Source organism: Puma concolor, chromosome C2, assembly GCF_028749965.1.
Source record: "Puma concolor isolate L17-30 chromosome C2, mPumCon1.1.hap2, whole genome shotgun sequence".
In the NCBI taxonomy this organism is placed as follows: domain Eukaryota; kingdom Metazoa; phylum Chordata; class Mammalia; order Carnivora; family Felidae; genus Puma; species Puma concolor.
In genome coordinates, this window is record NC_141675.1 from 26274095 (window position 1) to 26297673 (window position 23579).

General features: G+C 48.7%; 1 protein-coding gene and 1 long non-coding RNA gene across 2 annotated transcripts in view; one reads left to right on the forward strand and one right to left on the reverse strand.

Annotated features, from left to right (window-relative positions):
- Positions 1–631: 631 nt before the first annotated feature.
- LOC147577154 (uncharacterized) lies at positions 632–21645 on the reverse strand. The gene is made up of 2 exons (XR_015239965.1): positions 21492–21645; positions 632–809 (listed from the first exon to the last, which is right to left on the reverse strand). It is a non-coding gene; the product is annotated as an uncharacterized LOC147577154 (long non-coding RNA).
- SH3BP5 (SH3 domain binding protein 5) overlaps positions 9695–23579 on the forward strand; it is a 77495-nt gene continuing 63610 nt past the window's right edge. Inside the window, exons 1-2 of the mRNA XM_025913389.2 lie at positions 9695–10024; positions 11733–11795. Of these exons, the coding sequence (XP_025769174.2) occupies positions 9887–10024; positions 11733–11795 (201 nt within the window). The 5' untranslated portion in view covers positions 9695–9886. The remainder of the gene's footprint in view (positions 10025–11732; positions 11796–23579) is intronic.

Consider the following 23579-nt stretch of genomic DNA (forward strand, 5'->3'; position numbering starts at 1 on the left):
AATCTTTTGTAAAAATGTGATGTCTTAAGCCATGTCTTCTCTATCTTGTTCTAGTGTGTTTCAAGCTAAATTCAGGACCGTATATTTAGCCTCAGTGAATTTCACTATGTTCTATTTGACTTGCTGACCCTTCCTTTAAATGCCAAGCTTCTGCCCCTGCCCATTGGGTCGAAGTCTTCGTCAATTATTTTCTCTGTGGTTGTCATGATACAACAACATAATGAAAATTTAGTGCCAAGATCATGATTGTGCACTCCAGTGTACCCCTTCCAGTACTGTGTTTTATGCAAAATTGAGAAGCGTGCCTTCTCTGTATTCATTTGATTCATTACTATGGATGTTGAAAAGGACAGAGCCAAGAATCAGGCCCAAAGGAACGTGTATGTTTGGACAGTGACTCATTAGCCTTCAGGCTGGGTTGTCTGGTCAGTCACTGCTTCTCTGACGTGGGCTAACAACCACCCGTGTTTCTCAGCTTCTCCATAGGAACTTGCAGGATAGCAGCTAAGGGTGTGGCTGAAATGTGTAAGGGGCTCCTCATTACCGGGTATTCATTACCCTCTTCTTGAAGTTAGGTGGTGCAGGGTGCTATCTAGGATAGGCTACCCACAATGACCAACAGACCTGAGGGTTAAATGGCTAAACACAATGGCATTTTATCTGTAGCTTAGATAACAATTCAGAGTGCTCAGGTTGGTGGGAGCATTCTTCTCCATGCAGCCTCTTGGGGATCTAGGTTCTCTCGGCCTCCTGGATCTGCCATTCTCCAGGCTTCACTGTCATCTGCTTCCAGCCACAGAAGAGAGAGCCTGAAGAAGCACACGTGGGACATTGTCATGGGACAGGCGTGAAAATGGCATATCCCTGCTGCTCACTTAGTCAACAAAGCCGTACCTGCCAATGATAGGTAGGAAAATGCTGTTGAGCCAAGTGCTTAAAGAAATGGAGAAGAGGGGCGCCTGGGTGGCGCAGTCGGTTAAGCGTCCGACTTCAGCCAGGTCACGATCTCGCGGTCCGTGAGTTCGAGCCCCGCGTCAGGCTCTGGGCTGATAGCTCAGAGCCTGGAGCCTGTTTCCGATTCTGTGTCTCCCTCTCTCTCTGCCCCTCCCCCGTTCATGCTCTGTAAATAAACGTTGAAAAAAAATTAAAAAAAAAAAAAAAAAAAGAAATGGAGAAGAGAGTCATTGAACAGCCTGTGGCCTCCACTGTAGGCACCTACCATCACCATTATACAGAATTAATCACTAAAAAACTGACCACACAGCACTTCCCTTCCTTTTAATGCCAAGCTTCTGCCCTTTCCTATTGGGTCAAAGTCTTCGCCCACCATTATCTCTCCCGTGGTCAGACCTTAACAACATAATGTAGATACAATGCAAATACCATAACAATTGATGGCAAAGTGAAACCATCAGTCTTGCAAGATAAGCAGGATTTCAAGAATAGGAAAGCAGTTTTGGGAACTGCCCTGGTCGTTTGCAAAGCCATTGACGTATGAGGACATGGCACTGTTAGGTCAGAGACAACGGGGGCGCCTGGGTGGCGCAGTCGGTTAAGCGTCCGACTTCAGCCAGGTCACGATCTCGCGGTCCGGGAGTTCGAGCCCCGCGTCAGGCTCTGGGCTGATAGCTCAGAGCCTGGAGCCTGTTTCCGATTCTGTGTCTCCCTCTCTCTCTGCCCCTCCCCCGTTCATGCTCTGTAAATAAACGTTGAAAAAAAATTAAAAAAAAAAAAAAAAAAAGAAATGGAGAAGAGAGTCATTGAACAGCCTGTGGCCTCCACTGTAGGCACCTACCATCACCATTATACAGAATTAATCACTAAAAAACTGACCACACAGCACTTCCCTTCCTTTTAATGCCAAGCTTCTGCCCTTTCCTATTGGGTCAAAGTCTTCGCCCACCATTATCTCTCCCGTGGTCAGACCTTAACAACATAATGTAGATACAATGCAAATACCATAACAATTGATGGCAAAGTGAAACCATCAGTCTTGCAAGATAAGCAGGATTTCAAGAATAGGAAAGCAGTTTTGGGAACTGCCCTGGTCGTTTGCAAAGCCATTGACGTATGAGGACATGGCACTGTTAGGTCAGAGACAACGGGGGCGCCTGGGTGGCGCAGTCGGTTAAGCGTCCGACTTCAGCCAGGTCACGATCTCGCGGTCCGGGAGTTCGAGCCCCGCGTCAGGCTCTGGGCTGATGGCTCAGAGCCTGGAGCCTGTTTCCGATTCTGTGTCTCCCTCTCTCTCTGCCCCTCCCCCGTTCATGCTCTGTCTCTCTCTGTCCCAAAAATAAATAAACGTTGAAAAAAAAAAATTAAAAAAAAAAAAAAAAAGATCAGAGACAACGGGTGAGGACCAAAAAGAAGTGAGAATGATTCAAACATCAGAGGTACGAGAGACACCTGGGGCAATTAACAAGCACCTCAGATATTTCTGTCAGGTTATACTGTCCCTGTGCTGTGAAAGTCAAATCTTAATTGAAGAATTTCACATCATATAATCTTCAATTGTATCAGTAAAATATGCCAAAAGAGAAATAATCCTCAACAGTTGACTGATGGTTTTTGTGGTGCTGGCTGTTCTAAGAACGAGCTGGTGGTGGGACCCTCACCTGGGCCCTCCTGTAAGGCCCAACCTCTAAAATGTCGGTGTACCCAGAGCCTCATCCTGGGCCTGTTCCCTTCAGGGTCCTCCCTTTCCTAAGTGACCCATACAGTCCCTGGGCTTTAAATATCATCTGCCTGCAGCTGGCTGGCCTTGAGATGTATATCCTACTGTCCACTCAACATCTCCACTTGAGGGGTTATATCTTCTCAGACTTACGTGTTTAGAAACACACCTTTTGACTTCAGACCTGCTCCTCAAGTCCTCCCTGCCTTGCTCAGTAAATGACAGTGTCCTTCAGTGTCTTCTCAAGGCGAAATCTCAAGAGTCATTCCTGAAGCTTCTGACCTGCCTACTCCCACATCTAATGTAGTAGCAAGTGCGGTTGGGCCTACCTTCCCCAATATGTCCTGAATGGACTCCACGCTGCCTCCCCACCATGACCTAGCCGAGTGGCTACCTCTCACTGGGGACCCCCAAGGCAGGCCCATAACTGGTGTTCCTGCTCCTGCCCTTGCCTTCACGGCCATCCCATTTGCACATGGCAGCCACAGCCAGCCTTTAAACATATAGATTGTTTTGTATCATTCCACAACTTAAATCCCTCCAATGGCTTCTCATCACATTTACAATAAAATCCAAACTCCTTCCCATGGCCTCCCTGGCCTCACGTCATCTGATTTGTGCCCATGCCTGGCATGTCAATTTCAACACCCCCGTCCTCCTCAGTCTCCAGCCACTGCATCAGCTGTCCAGTGGGCTCCCTCCTCAGGGTCCCCCATTGTCTGGACATTCTTTACTGTTTCCTGCCTGACACCTTCTTGTCATCAAATCTCAGCTAGAATATCGTGTCCCCAGAGGCCTTCTCTACCTCCCTTCCAAGGCAGCCCCCCCTCCAGCCTTCTTTATTTGGTTATCTGACGTTTTTCGACATAGCACTGTCATTGTTAACTGCAACTATTTTGCTTATTTATGTATTTAAAACATTTTCGCTATCTTCCCTTACACTATAAACCCTAATGGAGGCAGGGAATTTGTCTAGTTTGTTCACTGCTGTATCTTCATTGTCAGAGACCATCACCTAATAGATGTTCAGTAAATATCTATAGACTAAATGGTTTTTAAAATAGAAAAAAAAAACCCTTATTTCATAATTTTAAGTTTCATTTTGCAGGGTAGTGTCCCAATAAAAACCTTTTTCATGATTTAATATGAAATTTTGGTTTCCTTTATAAGTAGATTTAAGTGGCCTTTTCCTGTATCAATTATCTTTGAACAATGAAGATCTTCTGTCTTGCGTGTTTCCTTCGTCGCATTGACTCATAAACTTGTGGAATAAGTAAATGAGGGCAAGGCTGACATGATTTGTTCTTGGGTAACCCAAGCTGGGTCACAGTGATCAATCGTTTTTCTTCCAGTGACACACGAATGCCTTTTCGCTTGAAAGTCCATTCTAGAATCATGCCTACAATCTGCTCTGCTTACTAGTTCCCAGGGTATGGAAACTTCTTCCTTCTTTTTAATGGAACACCTTTTCTGTCTCCAAGATTCCAGCACCATTTAATTTATTTATTTACATTTTTTTAAAATGCTTATTTATTTTTGAGAGAGACAAGAGTGCAAGTGGGGGAGGGGCAGAGAGACAGGGAGACACAGAATCAGAATCAGGCTCCAGGATCTGAGCTGCTAGCACAGAGCCCGACGTGGGGCTTGAACTCACGGACCACAAGATCATGACCTGAGCCACCTAGGAACCCTGGCACCATTTTAAATATCTGCAGGTCCCCTAAGATCACAGATAAACATTGAAAGTCTCTTCCTGGGTTCTGTAAGTACTCTGGCCTGTGATTCATCTGGGCCCAGAGGCTTGAGTGTAATTCGATTCAGGACACAAATAAAGGTTCTCATTAGAGGGGAGTGGCCACAGTGCAAGACAATTTGGCAACCGACTGATGTCACTGAATTGTGGAATTAAACAAATGTCTTGTTACTGTGGAAGCCCTGATACGTTTCCAAGAACTGGCTTCTGTAGCTCCTTGAGTTCTGACAACCAGTCATCTGGGGCCAAAAAGTAGTGCTGAAGGGTTTGGAAGTCTACTTTAAAATTTTCTTCCATCTTGCCCCATGCCATGATCCTTTGGGGTCCGTGGGGAGAGAAGAGAGAGTGGGAGAAAAGCAGAGGGAGCCAGCTTCCTGCCTGGGTGCTGGGGGGAAAGTGGGGTTTCACCTGTGTGCAGCCTGCTGGTAGGAGCCAGTCTGTCAATAGGACTCTGAGGTTCGACTCCAAGGTTGCCCTTTTTAAAAGGTCACCCACTCCTCATGTCCCCTTCAGACTCTTGCCAAGTAGAGAAGTCTGAGTTTTCATTTGTATTGCTTGTGTTTTAATTGTGGGCTCAAATATTTAAAGCACTGTGTCAGACAGACCACACATGCCCTAGGATCTGATCCAGCCAGTAGCTCCCAGTTTGCAATCCTTGGCCAAAGACACCATGTAAAGATTACAGGTTGGCCCAGAGAAGATGCTGATTGTCAGTCTCTTCAGTCACTGCTACCAGAATGTGGTGTGAATGCAGATTCATTTCTTTTTTTTTTTTTAATTTATTTTGAGAGAGACATGGTATGAGTGGGGCAGGGAGAGAGGGAGAGAGTGAGAGAGAGAGAGAGAGAGAGAGCGTGCTCTGCCCGATGTGGGGCTCTAACCCATGAAACCATGAGATCATGATCTGAGCCAAAACCAAGAGTCAGATGCTTAACCAACTGAGCCACCTAGGCAGCCTGGAGATTCATTTCTTTTTAGTTCAGAAGAGCAATTCTCTATTCTATAGGGGTTAAGAAGAAGTTGCAAAGCATTCGGGGGTGGGGAGAGTGAGAGGGAGAGAGAGAATCCTAAGCAGGCTCCATGCTGGGCATGGAGGGATGTGGGATGCATGTGGGATGCAGGACTCGATCCCACAACCCGGGATCACGACCTGAGCTAAAATTAAGAGTCAGATGCCCAACTGATTTTGCCACCCAGGTGCCCCTAGTTCCAAAGAGAAGTTTTCAATCCCCTGCCCCCTCCCCACCTTATAGGGGTTAAGAAGCAAGTGCAAAGCATTAAAGAAAAAAAAAATTGGCGTTGCAGGGAATCTTCATTAAATAGCATTGAAATTTGACAGAAAGGGGCACCTGGGTGGCTCAGTCAGTTGAGCGTCTGACTTCAGCGCAGGTCATGATCTTGCGATTCGTGGGTTCAAGCCCCACATCAGGTTCTGTGCTGACAGCTCAGAGCCTGCAGCCTGTTTCAGCTTCTGTGTCTCCCTCTCTCTCTGCCCCTCCCTCGCTCATGCTCTGTCTCAAAAATAAACATTAAAAAAAATTTGACAGAAAGTGCCTTAACTTCACACTGAGGGACTCATACGGTTGCATAATTTTTGTGGGGGCTGTGTCTCCCCAGATAGGAAGCACTATGATTTTATCATGTACATGTTCCAACAGTGAATGTTGCTGACCACTTTAGCTTGCAAATTTCACTTTAAAAAACATTAAAACAAATCTCTTGTGTAAAATAACTGATTCCCTTAGGCTTAAGGCATGGGGCAGAGGAAGAGAACAGAGACACGAGAATCACCATGAATTAAAGTTTTGTCATATGCCTACAATTCTGTAAATACCATTTCATCTAATCTTCGTGACGTCTGACAGGGAGACACCAGTGTTATTATCCTTATCTTACAGGTGGGGATACTGAGGTTCAGGGAGAATAAACAACTTGTCCAAAGTCAGTTCACAAATGGTACGGGCTGGCATTTGGACCCAGTTCAGATAGAATTCTTGTTCCCATAACCATCCGTGAGCGTCTCAAAAAGAAAAGGTTTCCCCGGGGCCTCCGCTTCCTGGAGGGCAGCAGCTGTCAGAAACACAACCTGCATAACCCTCGAAGATCAGACGAACTGTAACATGCTTGCTAAGGCAGGGAGGTATAGCGAGGTTATGAGAAAGAACATCAGGTGAGTTCTGTTCAACCCTCAGATAACCTGGATCCTAATTTCCAAATACACCAGAGACTTGAACTTTCAGGGGTTTTCTTTTCAAATCAGTATGTTCTAAAAAAAAAAAACAAACTGGTGATCCTCGGTAGCATAGGTACATAGGTCCTAATTAATGGTGTCATCCAATCGCTCAAACCAGAAACTCTGGAATCATCTTGAACTCGCCTCCCTCTGGGTGTTATTAGCCACCAACTTCCACAGGGTCTCAAATTCACTCCCTCTTTCTAGCCCTTGATTCAGGGCTTCATCATCACTCCTTGGTATTTTCATGATCTCTCCCTCACCCCCTCATGCCTGTATTCCCTATTTGATCCAGTTTCGATTCCGTGGGCCATCATTAAAGTTGTTACACCTGCAGTCGCCCTCAACCCCCTGATGCTTCTTTCCCGACCCCGCCCCCGCCCCTGCCCCCACCCTTGTAAGAACTTGGTTAAATAAGCTCAACCCTGGCTAAATCTGGTGTTCCCACTACTTTCCACCTGTGTCTGGAAGCTGAGCTTGAGTGGGAAAAACCACTCCTCCTTGCTGACTGGTCTCACTGAGCATCCTAAACCACGGGTGGGTCCTCAGTACAGCCTGGAAATGCTAGTATAACCCGCTAGTCAACCCACTTTCCAGCTCTCCTGGACAGTGGTTTCAGGGTCTCTCCGCCAGCCTCCAGCGTTGTTCCAAGCTCACCCTTATCCTCAGCTGCTGATCGTGTTGGCAGTTCCACTGAAAAGGGAAGCAACCAGCGGGGGCGTCTCTCCCCTGCCACCGCTAGACCAGCAGCCTAACTCACCTCCTTGTGTCCCCGGTCTAGTCCCCACGCTTTAACCAGAGTGACTACATATTGCTCAGTACAATCCAAGCTTCTTGCCATGGCATGGCCTTCCTTGGTCTACCCACCTCCTCGCCTCAGATTCTGCGTCCCTGGCTCTCTAGCACCTGAGGCAGAGTTTCACCCAGGGGGTTCTGCACACACAGCTTCCGTGGCTGGAGCGCTCTCTCCGCGAAGGCACGCAGGGTTCACTTGCTTCTCTCTCTCTGATCTTGGCTCAAAGAGGACCTCCACAGCTTGTCACCCTCGGTTCATTCCCTGCTTCATTTCCTATGCACTTACGTACCAATAAATATATAGTCGTGCTGTGATTGATTTTCCTCATTTTAACTTCAGAACGCTACTGGGATTCATGCTATGACTGGCGCAGGCCTCCTAAACGTACAACAAAAAATGTTCTGCAGTAGTTTCCCCGCGTCTGTGGTGCCATTTTGAATCACTATTGCCGTCAGATCGAAGCTTAAATAGGAATGTATTTTGGAGGTTGCTGTTCGGAACGGGAAGTCTGGGTTTCCACCAACCGAGAAGCATTTAAGAGTCAGGATTGATCCCACTTTTCTTGTTTTCAACCTCTGTGTCTCATTTTATTCACAGGATAGACCTGCTCAGTTACAGCTCAATTCCAAGCCACCGGGGAAGCATTGGTGGTTCTTGTGTCCCAAAGTGACCCTTAACGGCCATCTTGTCCCTGCCTTCATCCATCACTGGAAAATCAAAAGCAACTATGTTTTTAGCAAGGGGTTTAGGACTTCACTCAAAGAATTGTTGCCGCTCTATTGATTTTTAAGAACAATGAACAGATGTGACCGTCTCAGAGCCAAACCTTGGGCATACACCTGCATTACCTCCAGGAGACGGAACCAATCTCCTTTCACAGTAGACCACAGTGCCAGCATCGTGTGCAGGCTAGTGCCTTGCCCAAGGAGTAACCCCCAATGTAGCTTCTGATGAAGCCATCATAAGCAGGTTTTCCAAAGGTGGCTTAAAAAAAATTTTTTTTTTAATGTTTATTTTTGACAGAGAGAGAGAGAGAGAGAGAGAGAGACAGACAGAGCCTGAGCGGGGGAGGGGCAGAGAGAGAGGGAGACACAGAACCTGAAGCAGGCTCCAAGCTGTCAGCACAGAGCCGGACACGGGGCTTGAACTCACAGACCGTGAGATCATGACCCGAGCTGAAGTCAGAGGCTCAACCGAGTGAGCCACCCAGGCTCCCCCAAATGTGGCTTTACAGATAGGCTCTCAATAAGCTTTGTTCTCAAGCAAGTGTGCCCTCCAAAGTCACAGAGCTAATGGGCCACAAGCCCATGTAGAACGTGTACACATTGTGCATTTTTGTAGTGACGGAGACATTAGCAGTGGCCAGTGGCAATGTCCTTGTCTGCTTTGCTAAGGCCATCTGAACTTGCGCTCCCTTGACATCATAGTGGTCCTGACATTTCATAAAAGCACAGAAACGTCCCTTCCTTCTTCCGCCTCACGATGTTGAGTTTGCCAGGGGAGCTCATGCTCCCTACTTGCTCCTAAATCCTTGGCCAGAGTGTGCCCATTAACAGGAGGTTACACACCTGTTGCCACCTGGAGAAGGCTGTACCCAACCAACCACATCCATGATCATCGCTGGATTTTCCGTGCTTGGTGGCTATTCAGGTAGGCCAATCCCACAACTATGAGAGCACAGGTGTTTGGGTATGGAGCTCCGCACAGCGGGGGCCACGGAGCCTTTGGACAAGGAACCCATGAACGCGCGTGCACCTAGCTTCCCTCTGTACTTCTGTGTCTATGTGAGCGTATGTTTCATTTCCGTTTCTGGGGGAACCCTTCAAATACAATTCCCAAGGTTCACCCAAGGGGAGAAACGTGCTTTGGAGGCATACGGGGATTTGAGTGCGGCTTGAAACTGGTCCAGGGTCACAAGCTTCCCAAGGTGACTTCAGGCCGTGGAAATACCCCAAACTTTCCTTCCATACAGTCAGTTTGCCTTGGCTGTACGGAGCTACCCCGAAAGCAGGAGGCCAACGTTGCGTACTTTGTGATAAACCCGCCCGCTAAGTTGACAGAAGGGGGAAGGCTCTCCTGTGCCACCACCCTGAGGGTTTTCAGGGAGCTGGGGTTTTTGTGACGGAGACCTGGGCGGCTGGGACCGGCGGCGGAACAGTCACAGCGCCGAGGGCGGCCCGCCTGGGCGAGGGCGGAGCGGGCGCCGCTGCGCTGACGGTCTCGGCAGAAAGGGGGCGGCCGCGCCCATTTCCTCCGCTCAGCCCGGGCCGGCGGGATCCGCATCGGCGAGCGGCGCCTGCCTGGTGTCGGCCGCGGCGCCTCCGGACCGTGCCGGGACTGGGGCGAGTCGGCTCTGGCCGAGCCTGCGGCGACCGCCGCCCCTCCGGACGCTCCGAAGTCCGCTGCGCGGTCGGCGTTCCGGCTGCCCGCATGGACGCGGCGCTGAAGCGGAGCCGCTCCGAGGAGCCGGCAGAGCTCTCGCCGTCCGCCCGGGACTTGGAGGAGGAGGAGGAAGAGGGGATGGAACAGGGGCTGGAGGAGGAAGAAGAGGTGGACCCCCGGATCCAGGTAGGGCGCGCGGGGGGCGCCGCGGTGGTGGGCATCTACACTTGGCGCTGGCCTCGCAGCCCCCGGTGCCTGCGGTCCGGGGGAATGGTGGCTACGTAGCCCCGGGGGGGGGGGGGGAGAAGAGAGGGTCTGAATTCCCAGTTTTACCGGGTTCGTGGGGAGGCAGCAGTGCCCGCGTGGATGCGGCCTGACTGTATCGCGGGGATCCCCCGCAGACCCCCGCCGGACCTGGGGGTCGCCGCAGCCTGCCCAGCGGTTCGGGCGGATGTGCAACAAAGGGAAAAAGGGGGCGGGGGCACCCTGCGGGTGTTGGGGTCCTCCCCCACCCCCCGGTCCCCGCCGGCCAGGCTAGCTGCGGTCGTCGCGCGGCCTCGGGGCTGGGGGCAGAGGGGTCGCCCGGCCCGCGTGGGCCTGGGCACCGTGGGCGTTGTCCGCCCCTGCAGCGTGGGCTGGCACCGTGGCCGGGTTGCGAGTCCTCACCTGGCGGAGGTGCCCGGCCTGAGCCATCTTCCGCCTCCTCTGATGCATTGTTAGCAAAGGGCTTATTGTCACCACAGGCTCAGACCTCCGCTTGGCTGCGAATGGTTGAAAACCCAGCTTTTCCTTGTTACGGGGTCGGGGTGTGAACAGAAATCGGGGACAACTGATGCGCAAAGCTGACGCGGGGAGAAGGCGAGGGGATTGGCCTGGCTCTCTGTGCCTCCATTTCTGAGGGAGATGATTAAAAAACAATTTCCAAGCCAAGATCTAGGAGTGACAGCTTAACCTCCTCACCCTCTAGGCAAAAAGCACGGCAAATCCCTTTCCAAGACTGGTTTTTCTCCTCTCTTCATAAATCACTGAATATATATATATTGCTTTTAACCATGCGCCGCAATTTCTGGAGCCCTAATTGGTTTTTCAGTGCACAGATCAATTAAAAGCTCATTTAACTCAGCTGTTGCCATTTAAATGAATTGTTTTCGCAGATTAGCAAGATAAAGATCAGGTGGAAAAATCTTTTCGTTAGGGATTCTATTAATTAAAATCACTAGTTTAGACTACTAAATCTTGTTTTCCTGGTACAGGATTTCTGTTAACAAGATCCTTTGTCTGCAGAGTAAGATGAGTTAAGTTGTGCTGGGTACTTTTTACAAAATGTTAGTTTAGAAACATTAAGGATCAGGATTAAAGTTATTTTTGTTTTGTTAAAAACAGCTAGGAGGCTTTAATTGGCTGTTTGAAAAGATTTTCATCTCTAGAAAAATAACCACTAAGGAGTTAATGCCAGAATTCTACCCTTGATCTACATCATTTCACTGGGTTTAGAGTTTTGGCTTGGCCTTGTTTATTTTCTTTTATTGTGTCTTTTCTGCATAGTTTTTCCTGTAAGGCAGAAAGTACTGTTTTGATTTGACTCTTAAACCATTTGTAACAGGTGGGTTTACCTGAAGGCACGTACCTGGAATAAATACTTGACCTTCTAAGAAAAAAATTCCTAGGACCTTAAGACATTTTTGAAAGGACACCATCGAGAAAAAGATTTCAGAAATACCGAGGTTCATTTGCTTTTCCAGCCAAGGCTCAGCTATTTTCCTTGAGAATTAATATTGACTTGTCCCTCTTCCTACAAATTGTGCTGGAGTACTTTTGCAGAGAATGAGCTCAGTCCTACTGGAAACAAAAGACAAATCGTTTCAATCTTTTCCCCCCCTCTTCTCTTCACTAGGGAGAACTGGAGAAGTTAAATCAATCCACGGATGACATCAACAGACGGGAGACTGAACTTGAGGTACAGAAGGCTGGGTCCCTGGTTCCTGGTGAGGTAGTGTCAGTCCTGCTGACACGAGGCTGCTTGATTTTGTTTTAATAGCTGGAGGATGACTGCTGGCGTCCCCTCCATGGAGTTGAGCAACAGCCCGCTGTCTGACAGAATAAAATACGCTGCTGAGCCCAGTGTGTGGGTGGAACACATGTGGATCCTGTTTCACATGTTTTTCATCATGGGAGCTCCGTGGGGCCAAAACCAGGGGCTGTGTGGAGCCTTGAAGTTCATGTGTCTTGTGGAAAAGCTTGAAAGGATTGAGGGGAGAATTAGCTGCATTGTTTCATAGAGAAGAACGAATGAGTTCACAGAATCTCTTAAATATTTTCGGGGGGTTCCTTACGTTTGTACTTGGAAACATTGCGTATTTCCTTAGACTTCTGCCGTTTTTGACTTTCTGTCCTAAAAATTCACTCCCCTTCCATTTCCCTGCTCATTTCTTTATTGTCTGCTTGCGTGTAGAATGTAATTATCTTAATGGTAAGGAAAAGCTGTTTAGGCTGGAAGGGCTTTCCTGCTGGGAAGAATCTTGGGAGAGACTAGAACTTGATTTGAATTTCATGAGCATCTTCCAACGTGAGTGTAAACAGATGAGCATTCTTCGCAACTACCAATTAGTCCCCAGCCCTTTTTAGTAGTGGTTGGTTTTACCATCCATCAGCAAATTTGAACAAGCCCCGCATGTATCTGAGAGCCTGTGAATGATTCTGTCAGAGTTGAAGGGATGCAGGGAGCTATTGGGAGGACCGTTTCTGTAGCAGGAGAAATAGCAGGGAAGGTCACCGGAAAGGGCAGGAAACATCTGGTCCCTAAGAATGAGGGTGGGGGAGATAGGAATAATCTACTGGGAATACGCTGGCAGTCTTGACTTCTGGCTGCATGGCTAGGCCCGGAGGCACCAAATCTGGGTGTGGCAAAAAAAAAAAAAAAAGATGAAAAGCTTGTTTTCTGAGTTGTGTGTGAAGGGTTATCGCCAACCCCTCTATTCTGATTGTATGTATCCATGAACCCTGGCTGCCCTTCTCCCCCCTTGTGAAGTAAAACCTGCATGTTTATTTAAAATGTTTTGACCGCTGATGAGTTGAGGCTCTTTGGGCAATTGAAATCTCTCAGAATCTCACATTTCTAATAATATTCAATGACAAAAACCCTACCATTTCTGCAGGGCTGTAGAGTTTACAAAGGGTTTTCACAAGCTGTGTCTCCTCCTGTTACGGCCGCCTAGAACCGTGCTGTCCAGTGTGGTAGTCACTGGCCGTGTGTAGCTATTTAATTTTAAATTAATTAAAATGATACAAGATTAGGGGCGCCTGGGTGGCTCAGTCGGTTAAGCGTCCGACTTCAGCTCAGGTCACGATCTCGCGGTCCGTGAGTTCGAGCCCCGCGTCGGGCTCTGGGCTGATGGCTCGGAGCCTGGAGCCTGCTTCCGATTCTGTGTCTCCCCCTCTCTCTGCCCCTCCCCCATTCATGCTCTGTCTCTCTCTGTCTCAGAAATAAATAAAAACATTAAAAAAAAATTTTTTTTAAATGATACAAGATTAAAAATTCAGTCAGCGTAGCCGCCTCTCAGGAGCCTAGTAGCCACCATATTGGGCAGAGCAGAGAACATTTCCATCATGGTAGAAATTTCTGGAGAGCACAGTCCTGGAAGTTGGGGGTCTCCCTCCTCACCAGATGAGGATGTGGGGGTACTGGGCCTACTGGTTCTGTGATGTGGCAGAGGCTGGTCATTTTCCACATGCCCGCTAGCTCTCATGTTCTTCCATTCCAAGTAGGAGTAGACAAGTTGGAAATAGTCTTGTTGTTTTGTTTTTGTTTTTGTTTTTGCAAATGATTGCTTGCTTTCTTTGACAAAATTTGCCCGTACTCCACTTTTTTTGGGTCATGAATGAGACAGCCCCATATGGTGCGCTAACCTTCTGAACATAAAATTAGTTCACCTGATAAACTTTTCACTCTGATTTCACAATCCTCTTTCTGAATACACTTAAGTATTTGTCTGTCACAGGAAGCTGCAGGACAGGTGTTTCCTGCCTTGCTCTGGAGATCACTAGGCAGCAGTGAAGAGAGGTGGTCAGAGCTGGCCTGTGTTGCTGGCTGACCTTTTCTTGGTGGTGTTACAAGCAAGATGGACTCACCGAAGTATCATGCAAGCCATGGAAGGCATTAAAACTTCCCTAGTGGCCACGTTGGAAAGTAAACGGCTGAAATGAATTTTGCTCTGTGTTGTGTAGCCCAGAATGCCCAACATTGTACAGTGTCAATATCAAAACAAGTAAAGAGATGTTTTACGTGTAGCTTTGTAGTCTCCAAATTCTCGCGCATGTTTTCCACTTACAGCACGTCACAACGGGGGCTGTATTGGTGCTTGAGAGCACAGTGTGTGCTGTGTTTGTGTGCTTAATAGCTACACGTGGCCCCAGGGCTGCTAGATGTTTCCTGTCACACTCACTAAGGAGCACTGAGATTTCACCCTCCATGCGGGCACCCTGACACTTGTCATGTTGCCAGAGCCTGGAGGGAAGAGGATGTGTATGTGTGTGGGGGGGGGGGCAGGGGGGGGGGCGCTGTGTTCCTTCGGTCAAGCCCTGGGCACCAGGCTCGGGGCGGGCGCTCTGTTGGCCGCTGCATATACCCGGGTGATCTGGACTCGCCTTCGGGGAGTTTAATTTTGGCTGAGGGTGAGGAACCGAGAGGTAGATAATAATTGCTGATTGTAGTAACCGCGGTCAAAGAGTGATGTGGGGGGGGGGGGGGGGGGGGAGGGGCCGCTGGAAGACACCTGAGCTGAAGCCTGTGGTGAGGGAGAGTCCCTGTGCGAAGGGAAGCAGATGGAGTGAGCAGTGGGGGTGGAGGAGGGGAGTGTGCCCAAAGATGTGGGGCAGGAAACAGCCATTTTAACACGGGGTCGGTTCTTGTCTTCGTGCTGATAGTTCTCTGTAAAGTCGCCGTGATCACTCGCTTGCGTGGATGCCGAACCGTTGCTCCTAGTGGGGTTGGGGGGGTGGTGCAGAGTGTTGTGCCCAGAGATCCACAGGAACCCGACCCTGTATTACGCTCCCGTGAGCCTCTGGTCGCAACAGTTTTGGTCAGCCAGTCAATATGTTACCTTGTTTTGTGTGTGTTGCTGTTTAAAGACAGTCTGTCTGGTACACATTGTTGATTCATTAACGTTGGGCTCAAAGGCAACAGCGCTGTGACTCATGCCTGAACAGAGCTTGCCTAAACACACGGACGTTCTCTGTTAAGGCCCCATCACGACCTTCTTGGGCTCAGGAGCACTAAACACTAGCCAGCGTGTCAGCACTGGGCTTGGGGGCCTTTGAGACAGCTGGCTGCCTAGGGGGCGTCTGACTCTCGATTTCAGCGTCAGGTCATGATCTCCCTGATCGTGAGTCTGAGCCTCACGTGGGGGACAGCGCGGAGCCTCCTTGGGAATCTCTCTCTCCCTCTCTCTCTCTCTCTCTGCCCCTCCCTTACTCGTGCGCACAGGTGCGCTCTGTCTCTCTCGAAATAAACTTAAAACCAAAACAAAACAGCTGACTCCCCAACACAAAGCACAAAAGGGCAAAAAGTGTGGCACTAAACGGACCGTGGGAGTGCGGCCACTGGGCATGTCCATGAATGACTGCAGGAGCTCCAACAGTATTGATTTTGGAATTAGAAATTTTAATGAGTATGGAATCTGCAAATAATGAGGATTGATTGCACGTAATTTCAGAGCCTCTAGGGGAGGGCCTTTGGCTTCTGCATTTCCTTTCCCTTTGCTTTTTAATTATGGTCTGGAGCACCCAGCACCCCTCCTGACTTGGACTCCAGTGGGAGCAGATTGGTGATGAGGTTTGTGTTAGCTGCTCCTTCACTCAGAATGTGGCACGGTTGTCTCTGGGCAGCCGTAGGTGAGGTGCGGGGCCTGGATTCACCTCCATATCCCGTCTCTTGTGTTGGTTGTTGAAATCGGAGAGTACCAAAAGGCCTTTGCATGCCAGCCACCCGCCATGTTGTCACTTGGATATCTGCCTCTTCCTGCAACCACGGTTTACCTCTGACATTGTTTAAACAATGTTGTATCCCCTTTGCACTCTGGTTTATATCAAGAAGGCCAGTCCTTCCAGGCTGTTGATGGAGTAACCTTTTAACCAGAAAGCCCTGGGATATAAGCCTGATATTTCAAATTAAGAAGCTGTATTCCCCCCCACCCCCAGACATGTTGATAAGTCAGCTTGAATCATTGAGTACTTACTGAGCACCTACTGTGTGCTGAGAACAGTGAAGGGGAGAGAGCAACGGAGAGAATGGGCAGAGAATTCCAGTTAAACGATGAAAATACACAGGTTTCCTGGTGATAGGCCGTGAGGAGAAAAATAAGGCAGGGAGGGGCCTCACAGGGTGGGTATTTTGGAGTCAGGAGGATGCATTGTTACCTACGGTGGGTTTGAAAGGCTTCCCTGAAAGCATGTCTGGAGAGAATGCACCTGACGGACGGGGGGGGGGGGGGTGGGGGGTGGGGTAGAGCATTCCAGCCAGAGGGAACAGCCAGTGCTAAGCTGGGCTTACTGAGCACCAGCAAGGGTGGGGGGTGCCCAGTGTCCTGGGGGCGGGGTGAGCCGTGGATGCAGGAGTCAGAGAAATGTGTCGTTGGGTGTGTAAATGTGCTGATGTACTTTTGCAATGCATGTTATACAGGGCTATCTTTTTTCAAGTGTTTGTTAAAACAAGATGCAGCACAGAGGATTTCTAAAGCGTTGTAATCAAGACTTGCGATATTCCTTGCCAGTCATTTATTTTTTACCGTGATGTGTGTGGTTTTCATGATCTCCCCTGCTTGCGGGCTGGGTTGTAGGGCTGGGAAATGGTCAGAGAGGAGGAGGAAGGACACGATCAGGGCTAGTTGCCCATGGACAGCTTTTCTGGCTCCAAGTAATCAAAAGCTGACTTTTCAGCCTCCCCTTTCCCCAGGGAGGTGAAGGCAGTGAATTCTCATACTCTTTCTCTCACTGCTTGGGTGGGGTGGTTTGAAAAGGCATTTGATTCTGGCCAGCTGTGTTCCCCAAATTTGCATAAGGCCTGCACCTAGAATCTGCCTTTTTCCCCCCCTCCCAGAAACCAGCAAACACTTTCTCTTTAAAATAAAACAAAAAACCCAACTGTTTTGTCCTTGGAAACGCAAGGGTGGGAGAGGAAAGGCAGAGGTGAATTGGAAGCAGCCTGGCTTCTCTCTAATGAATTGTTAGCACAAGTCAGGGCAAGAGAGAAGTTCTTTTCTGAAAGGACAGTGTTGTCACATCTGAGCACTTTCTCCTTCAAGGTGTGTGTGTGTGTGTGTGTGTGTGTGTGTGAGAGAGAGAGAGAGAGAGAGAGACAGACATATGAGTGAGTGCACATGTGTACTGGGGAAAGCCCTGTGAGACTCCAGTTGTGCTTTTAAGAAGGTCCACGCTGGGACTTCTGTACTTCGGTGAGATCTGGTTCCAGTAGGCATTGGCCTGGAGATATCTGTGTGACAATACTGGGCATCCTCCCCCCACCTCCCCGTAGGTTGAGTCCTGCGTAGGGCACTCAACACAACCTCACACACAGGCTCCCTGCCCTCTCCAAGCTTGGGTTTCCTGGATTCAGGCATGTAGTTACTCAGAGGCATGTGTGTGGCCTTTGGGGAGCCAGGAGCAGCTTTGTTGGAATGGAGGGGCATCAGAGTTGAGGCCTGGAGACCCCCAAGTTATCTGGGAGGGTCAGTTAATATCCCAGGGGCCTGGCAGTGGAGAAGGAAGAGAGCTGACCATCCAGACATCACCTCAGCTTGGGCGGTGCTGGGAAGGGTGGGGTGGCCGGTTGTAAAGGTAAACACACTTGAGGACTTTTCTAGGTGCCTCTGGGTGATTTGAGCTGGAGCTGCTGCTGTCCCCACAAGTTGGCTTGAAGTTTGGCCATCAGAATGGTAGGATTTAGGGCTTCCTGCTTCAGTGACGAACCCCCACACTGCTGCTGGGATGTCAAGGGACGGTAACTTTTGACTCAGCCATCACACATGTAAGAATTTATCCTTAGGGAATAACTAGGCAAGGATATAGGTCCAATAACGTTCATGGCAGCATCGTTTAAAAATGTTGGAAAATTTTGAATCTAAATGACTGTCAATAGGGGATCTGTAAAATGAATACAAGGCACAGGCACTGGCTGATAGCCTAAGCCTTAAAACGATGACACGGCTTGTCATTAACGTGGAAAGATGTATGGATGGAGACAGGTTCTGGAAGAGCACGCAGAATGGTCCTGTTCTAAAAATCCGTGTTTATAAGCATAAAAATGCCTGGAAAAGATTATACACGTTCTGATGAGAAATGAGCAATATTCACGGTCTTCATGCTTTTCTATATATATATATATTTTTTTTTTTTAGTTATGCGCATTGAATTTGTATTACTTTACGGTCAGGAAAAAATCCAAACCCAAAGTCGTGGGGAAGTAGCGGGCTGAGGGAAGACGAAGACTGGTCTTGGTATCCGGTGACACGGGCAGAATCTGAGGTCTGGTGACGTTTAGGGGCACTTGGCTCATTGGAAACTGAGTCACCTCGTCTGTGAATTGAGGGAGTGATTCTTGCCCAAATGCCGGGGTGGCCGGGAGGACAAGAGGGAGTGCTTTGACAGCTACGCAGCCTGCGTGAAGGAGAGGCCTCGTGCCTGCGGGACAGGCAGCACCAAGGCCCCCTGGGTGCCGGATGCAGAGACCTCTCTGATGGGCTGTCCGTGGGAGCCAGGCCTGCCACAGACTCTGGCCGTGGCTCCGTTCTCCTCTGCGCCCCGCCATGGCATTTCTTTGTCAGAGACTGGCTCTGGCGAGGGGCCAGAGAGAGGGCTTGTCTGGTGGGATGGACTCTGCTCACTGGAGCCCCAGGGTTTTGCTCTGTGGCTGGCCCACTGGGGTGTGGGGATGAGTTTCCCCGAGGGAGCCCTGCTTTGCTAGGGTGCGTCCCCTCCTGGGATCTGTCTGGTACTACTTGTGGTGCTCAGTCGCTATTCGGGTGGGTGAATAACACGATTGCCCCTTCACGGCTTTGGGCAAGTTACTTAATGTCTCTGAGCCTCAGTTTCCCCATTCCAATTATGGTGCCTGGGAAGCCGTCAATAAATATTATCGCTGCTGTTAATGAAGCGGGACAGATGTGGCTGTAATGTGGCTCGTCCTTGCAGGGGACGGTCCATCCTGGGACGTCTTCCCTGCCTGTTTTTGTCTCCTGACTGCCCTTCAGTAACCATGACAGCTAATGATAATAGTGTCTAGGACGTGCCAGACCCTGTTCTAAGCACTTTGTATACGTAAACTCACTGTATTCATCAGAACATTATGCAATAGACATTATTCTCACCATTTTGCTGATAACAAACTGAGAGTTCAAGTGTCTTGTTGACTCTAGATCGATTGCTCTGTGGCCGACTGAGCATCCTCCAGACTTGAGAATGGCCCTGGGGGTGCAAAACGGCCCCTGGTCGTGAGCCAGTGCTCTAGAGCAGCACCATCCAGGTGTGGCCCTTGCACCAGCTGCCTTAGGCTGACGTAGGACTTTGTTAGAGTTGCAGAATTTTCGGCCCTACACAGACCTAGGGAATCAGAATTTCTGGGAGTCGGGCCCAGGAGCCTGTCTTAAGCTGTGCCTGTCTCATGCACATTCATCAGGCTGTATTCCCGTCAGTTATTTACTTGTCTGGTGCCCCCACTACCCTGGGCCCTGGGGGGGGAGCGGCTGGGCCTCCTATCTTTGTGCCCCAGCACTTTAAGCAGCACCTGAACACAGGTACCATGAATGTCGGAATGGATGGATGTTAACTTGTGGTTAGAATCCAACGTCCTTGTGGACCCCCGGCCCTTTGGCATGGTCGTGCATTGTGTCCTACAAAACAGGCGGCTCCCCTTTCTCTAGGGCCCACTCCGGAACTGCATTTGTCCCCAGGCTGTTCCTAGGCTGGGAACAATTTCAACACTGCTAGAACACCACCTGTGCTCTCCTTCCCCTTCCCAAAGTCCCTCACGTAGAGAGGTCTTAGCTTGTGAAAGTTTAAGATTCTGCCCTACTTGGAGATGCTAGGGGTTCGTTTGTTTTTAATTGAAATACAATTGATGAACAATCTCCTGCTGGTTTTAGGTGTAAGATGCAAGGGTTTCAAGAGTGGCCTTTCACGGTAAAACAGGATGGCACGTGTGGTTAGAGACAAGTGACCATGATCTATTCGGTGGGAAAAAATTCGGTAATAAAACAATATGTAGACCGTATGTAAAATGACACACACGGTAACAGAATCTGTGCATCTGAAAGAAGAAAGGTCTAGTGTGGCCCATAGACCGTGAGGTGCTTGTTACCAATTAAGATGAGGTAAATACAGGGGCGCCTGGGTGGCTCAGTCGGTTGAGCGTCCGACTTCAGCTCAGGTCATGATCTCATGGCTTGTGAGTTCAAGCCCCGCGTCGGACTCCGTGCTGACAGCTCAGAGCCTGGAGCCCGCTTCAGAGCAGCCCCTCCCCTGCTCATGCTCTGTCTCTGTCTCAAAAATAAAAAAAAATAAAAAAAAATAAAGATGTAAATACAGAAATTGAGGGTAAGACTTTGGAAACTTGTTAAAAATGCAGTTTAATATTGCTGTGACAGTCACATGGCATTCCACTTTCCTAGTTTGTTTGTATTCTAAGGAAGTGTTGATTCCTGGTGGGTTGAGGGAAAACAAAGATCCGTTACCATATAGTTTGAGAAGGCTGCCTCTAGAAAAATGTACCCACAGAAATGACTAGTGGTTGTTGCTAGTTGCTAAGAATGCTGGTGATTTTTAGTTTTTATTTCTTGGGATCTTCTGAATTATTTACCATGAGCATATGTTATCACTTTTATAAGGAGGGGTTGGGGGTAGAGAATGAAGCTCAATTATAAAGATGTCTTTATGAGTCAAAGAAATGAATTTCTATGGAAGGAATTTTAGGAACTATGAAGGCTGGTGGGAAAAAATGTTGAGATTGGTAGTCCCTGCCTTAATTGTAGATAAACTCTGATGTTAGTGGGTTTGTTGATGAATTACTGTATTGTTAAAGTGTCATTGTGGTAATTCATGGGGGGATGAAAAGTGCCATATAGGCATTTTAGGATTCTCTGTAGCCAAGAAACCCTCATTTATACACTTACTGTAAAACACAGAAATCACCAAGATACAATGGTGGGAAAAATTTCAAGTATTAAGAATATTTAGATATTGAAACTTAGTTATTACGTGAATTCGAGTTATTATATGAATTTTAAGTGGATGGGGACTGCGGGCACTTGGAGGCTGTCTTTCTCAATCTCACTCCCTGGAGTCCCGTTAGCAAATGCTGTGAGTATGGGCTGCTGGCTAGAACACAGAAATAGCTATCTAATGTTGGAACAGACTCTATTGCCTTAAAAAAAATCTGATCTGTCTTCCTTTGAAGCTATAAAGACCGGCGAGATAATACATAAGCTTTGCTGGCCGCTCAGCCGGAACCCATCATAGGAACATAGGCCCTTGTTATGGTACAAACGAACTTTTCCCTAGTGACATGACTGTATCATTAGGGTTTTCCAAGATGCCATCCCTCTGCCATCCCTCTGTCTTCTTCAAAAGAAGACAGGGTAGGGGGGTTGATGGATTTGCTGCTTACCCAGTGGTTGATAGAAGCTTCAGGTCACCTAGTCCGCAGAACAGTGGTCGCCGTGGACTGTCTGTCGCCTTTTCACATAGAGCTGTTATTTTTCCTTCTGAGCGTTTATTGTAGGGATTTCTCACGTAGTGGAGTGTGTGTGTGTGTGTGTGTGTGTGTGTGTGTGTGTGTGTGTGTGTTTGCTGGATGAGTTAAACATCTCTTGAACCTTATCCCTTGGCAGTTATCCCAGTTATCTTTGCCCAGCCCTCCTCTTTGAGGGTTACTTAATCTTGCCTGTCCTCACTTAGATGTTTCCAGCAGTAACAGCTGTATGGCTTTTATGTGGTACACCTTCACCAAGGGTCTCATGATAATTTGCAAAGCACGTCTTTGCAAGAATCCGCCCGCTCTCTCTCTCTCTCTCTCTCTCTCTCTCTCTCTCTCTCTCTTTCTCCCTCCTTTTTCTTTCCTTTCCTTTCTCACAAGTGAGGGAGGGGCAGAGAGGGAGAGAGGGAATTAATTCCAAGCCCGCTCTGCACTATCAGTGCAGAACCCGATGTGGGGCTCGAACTCACAAACTGTGAGCGCACGACCTGAGCTGCAATCAAGAATCAGGTACTTAACCAACTGAGGGCACCCCTAGAATCTGCCTCTTTCACTTCCTTAAAAGAAGATGGGAAAAATTTTTTTTCCTATCCTTGCCCGATTTTCCCCTTGCTGTGTTTTGCTGGGTTATCTAAGACATAATTGTTTGCTCTGACAGAAACTGCCAACAGGGAGACCACGAGAGGAACATCTGCTGTTGGAACCACAGACAGGCCCACTTCATGTAAACTCGCCTGATTGTGACCTTAGACTCAGCCGAGGCGCGGTGAATGGGGTTTGGTTGTCTTCATCCACGCTCCCCTTTTGTCGCCAGCATGCAAGGGTTCTGCGGCATTCTGATCACCTTGAAACCTATGGATTTGACAGTTCTCTTCCCCAGTTTTTGGCTTTATTGGAAGAAAAGTATAATGGGGACTTGTCCTCCTCCATTGTTCTGGTTACTATTTCTACCTAGCAAATTCCCCCAAAACTTCATTGCTTAGAACAACTGCTTTATTTTGCCCATGATCGTGGGCCAGGGCTTGGAGAAGGCTCAGCTGGGGCTGAGAAGTCTGGGAGAAGGCTCTCACTGGAGGCGTCTCACGCATTTGCAGTCCGATGTCAGCTGGGGCTGTGGTCCTCTGAAGGCTGGACGGGACATCCGAGGAGGCCCACTCCTGTGTCTGGTTGGGGACACTGGCTCTTGGCCGAGAGCTCAGCCGGGGTTGTCCACCAGACTGCTGAATCTGACCTTTCCGGCATGTTGTCTCAGGCACTCTGACTGCCTCATGGCGTTTGGCTCCCCTGACGGTGAGCATCCAACATGACCAGGTGGAAGCATCATGGCCTTTTCTCTCTCTACGCCTTGGGAGTCCCGATGTAGCGCTTCTGTCACATTTCTAGCTGTCACATTTCTAGGTGCAGGCAATCATGAGCTCACCCACAAGCGGAGGGGACACAGACTCCATCCCTTGATGGGAGAGTATCAAAGAATTTTGAAGCACGTTTTAGGGGCACCTGAGTAGCTCAGTCAGTGAAGCATCCGACTTTGACTCAGGTCATGATCTCATGGTTTGGGAGTTCGAGCCCTGTGTTGAGTTCTGTGCTGACAGCTTGGAGCCTGCTTCAGATTCATCCTCCCTCTCTCCCCCTCCCCTGCTCGCACACACTCTCTCTCTCTCTCAAAAATAAACATTTTTAAAATTAAAAAAAAAAAAAGGAATTTTGAACCACATTTTAAAACTGCCACACTCATGGCGGTGATACACAGGGACTCATTTTGAGGCCTGCAGGACGTCCATTTACATTTATTTCATGAACAGCCACATTTCATAGTGCCTCCTCGAGTTGCTTTAATGGTTAACCAGCAGAGCGAGGACTTTGGTTAGCATTCTCAGTGATCCTTAAACAAACCAGCAACACTAAAAGCAAAAGGGTGCAGTTTTTGGCAATGCACCTTGTTTTGGCAATGGTCTTGTTTTAGGGAACTCTGTGCCACTTCGCCGACGTCTTACAAATTTT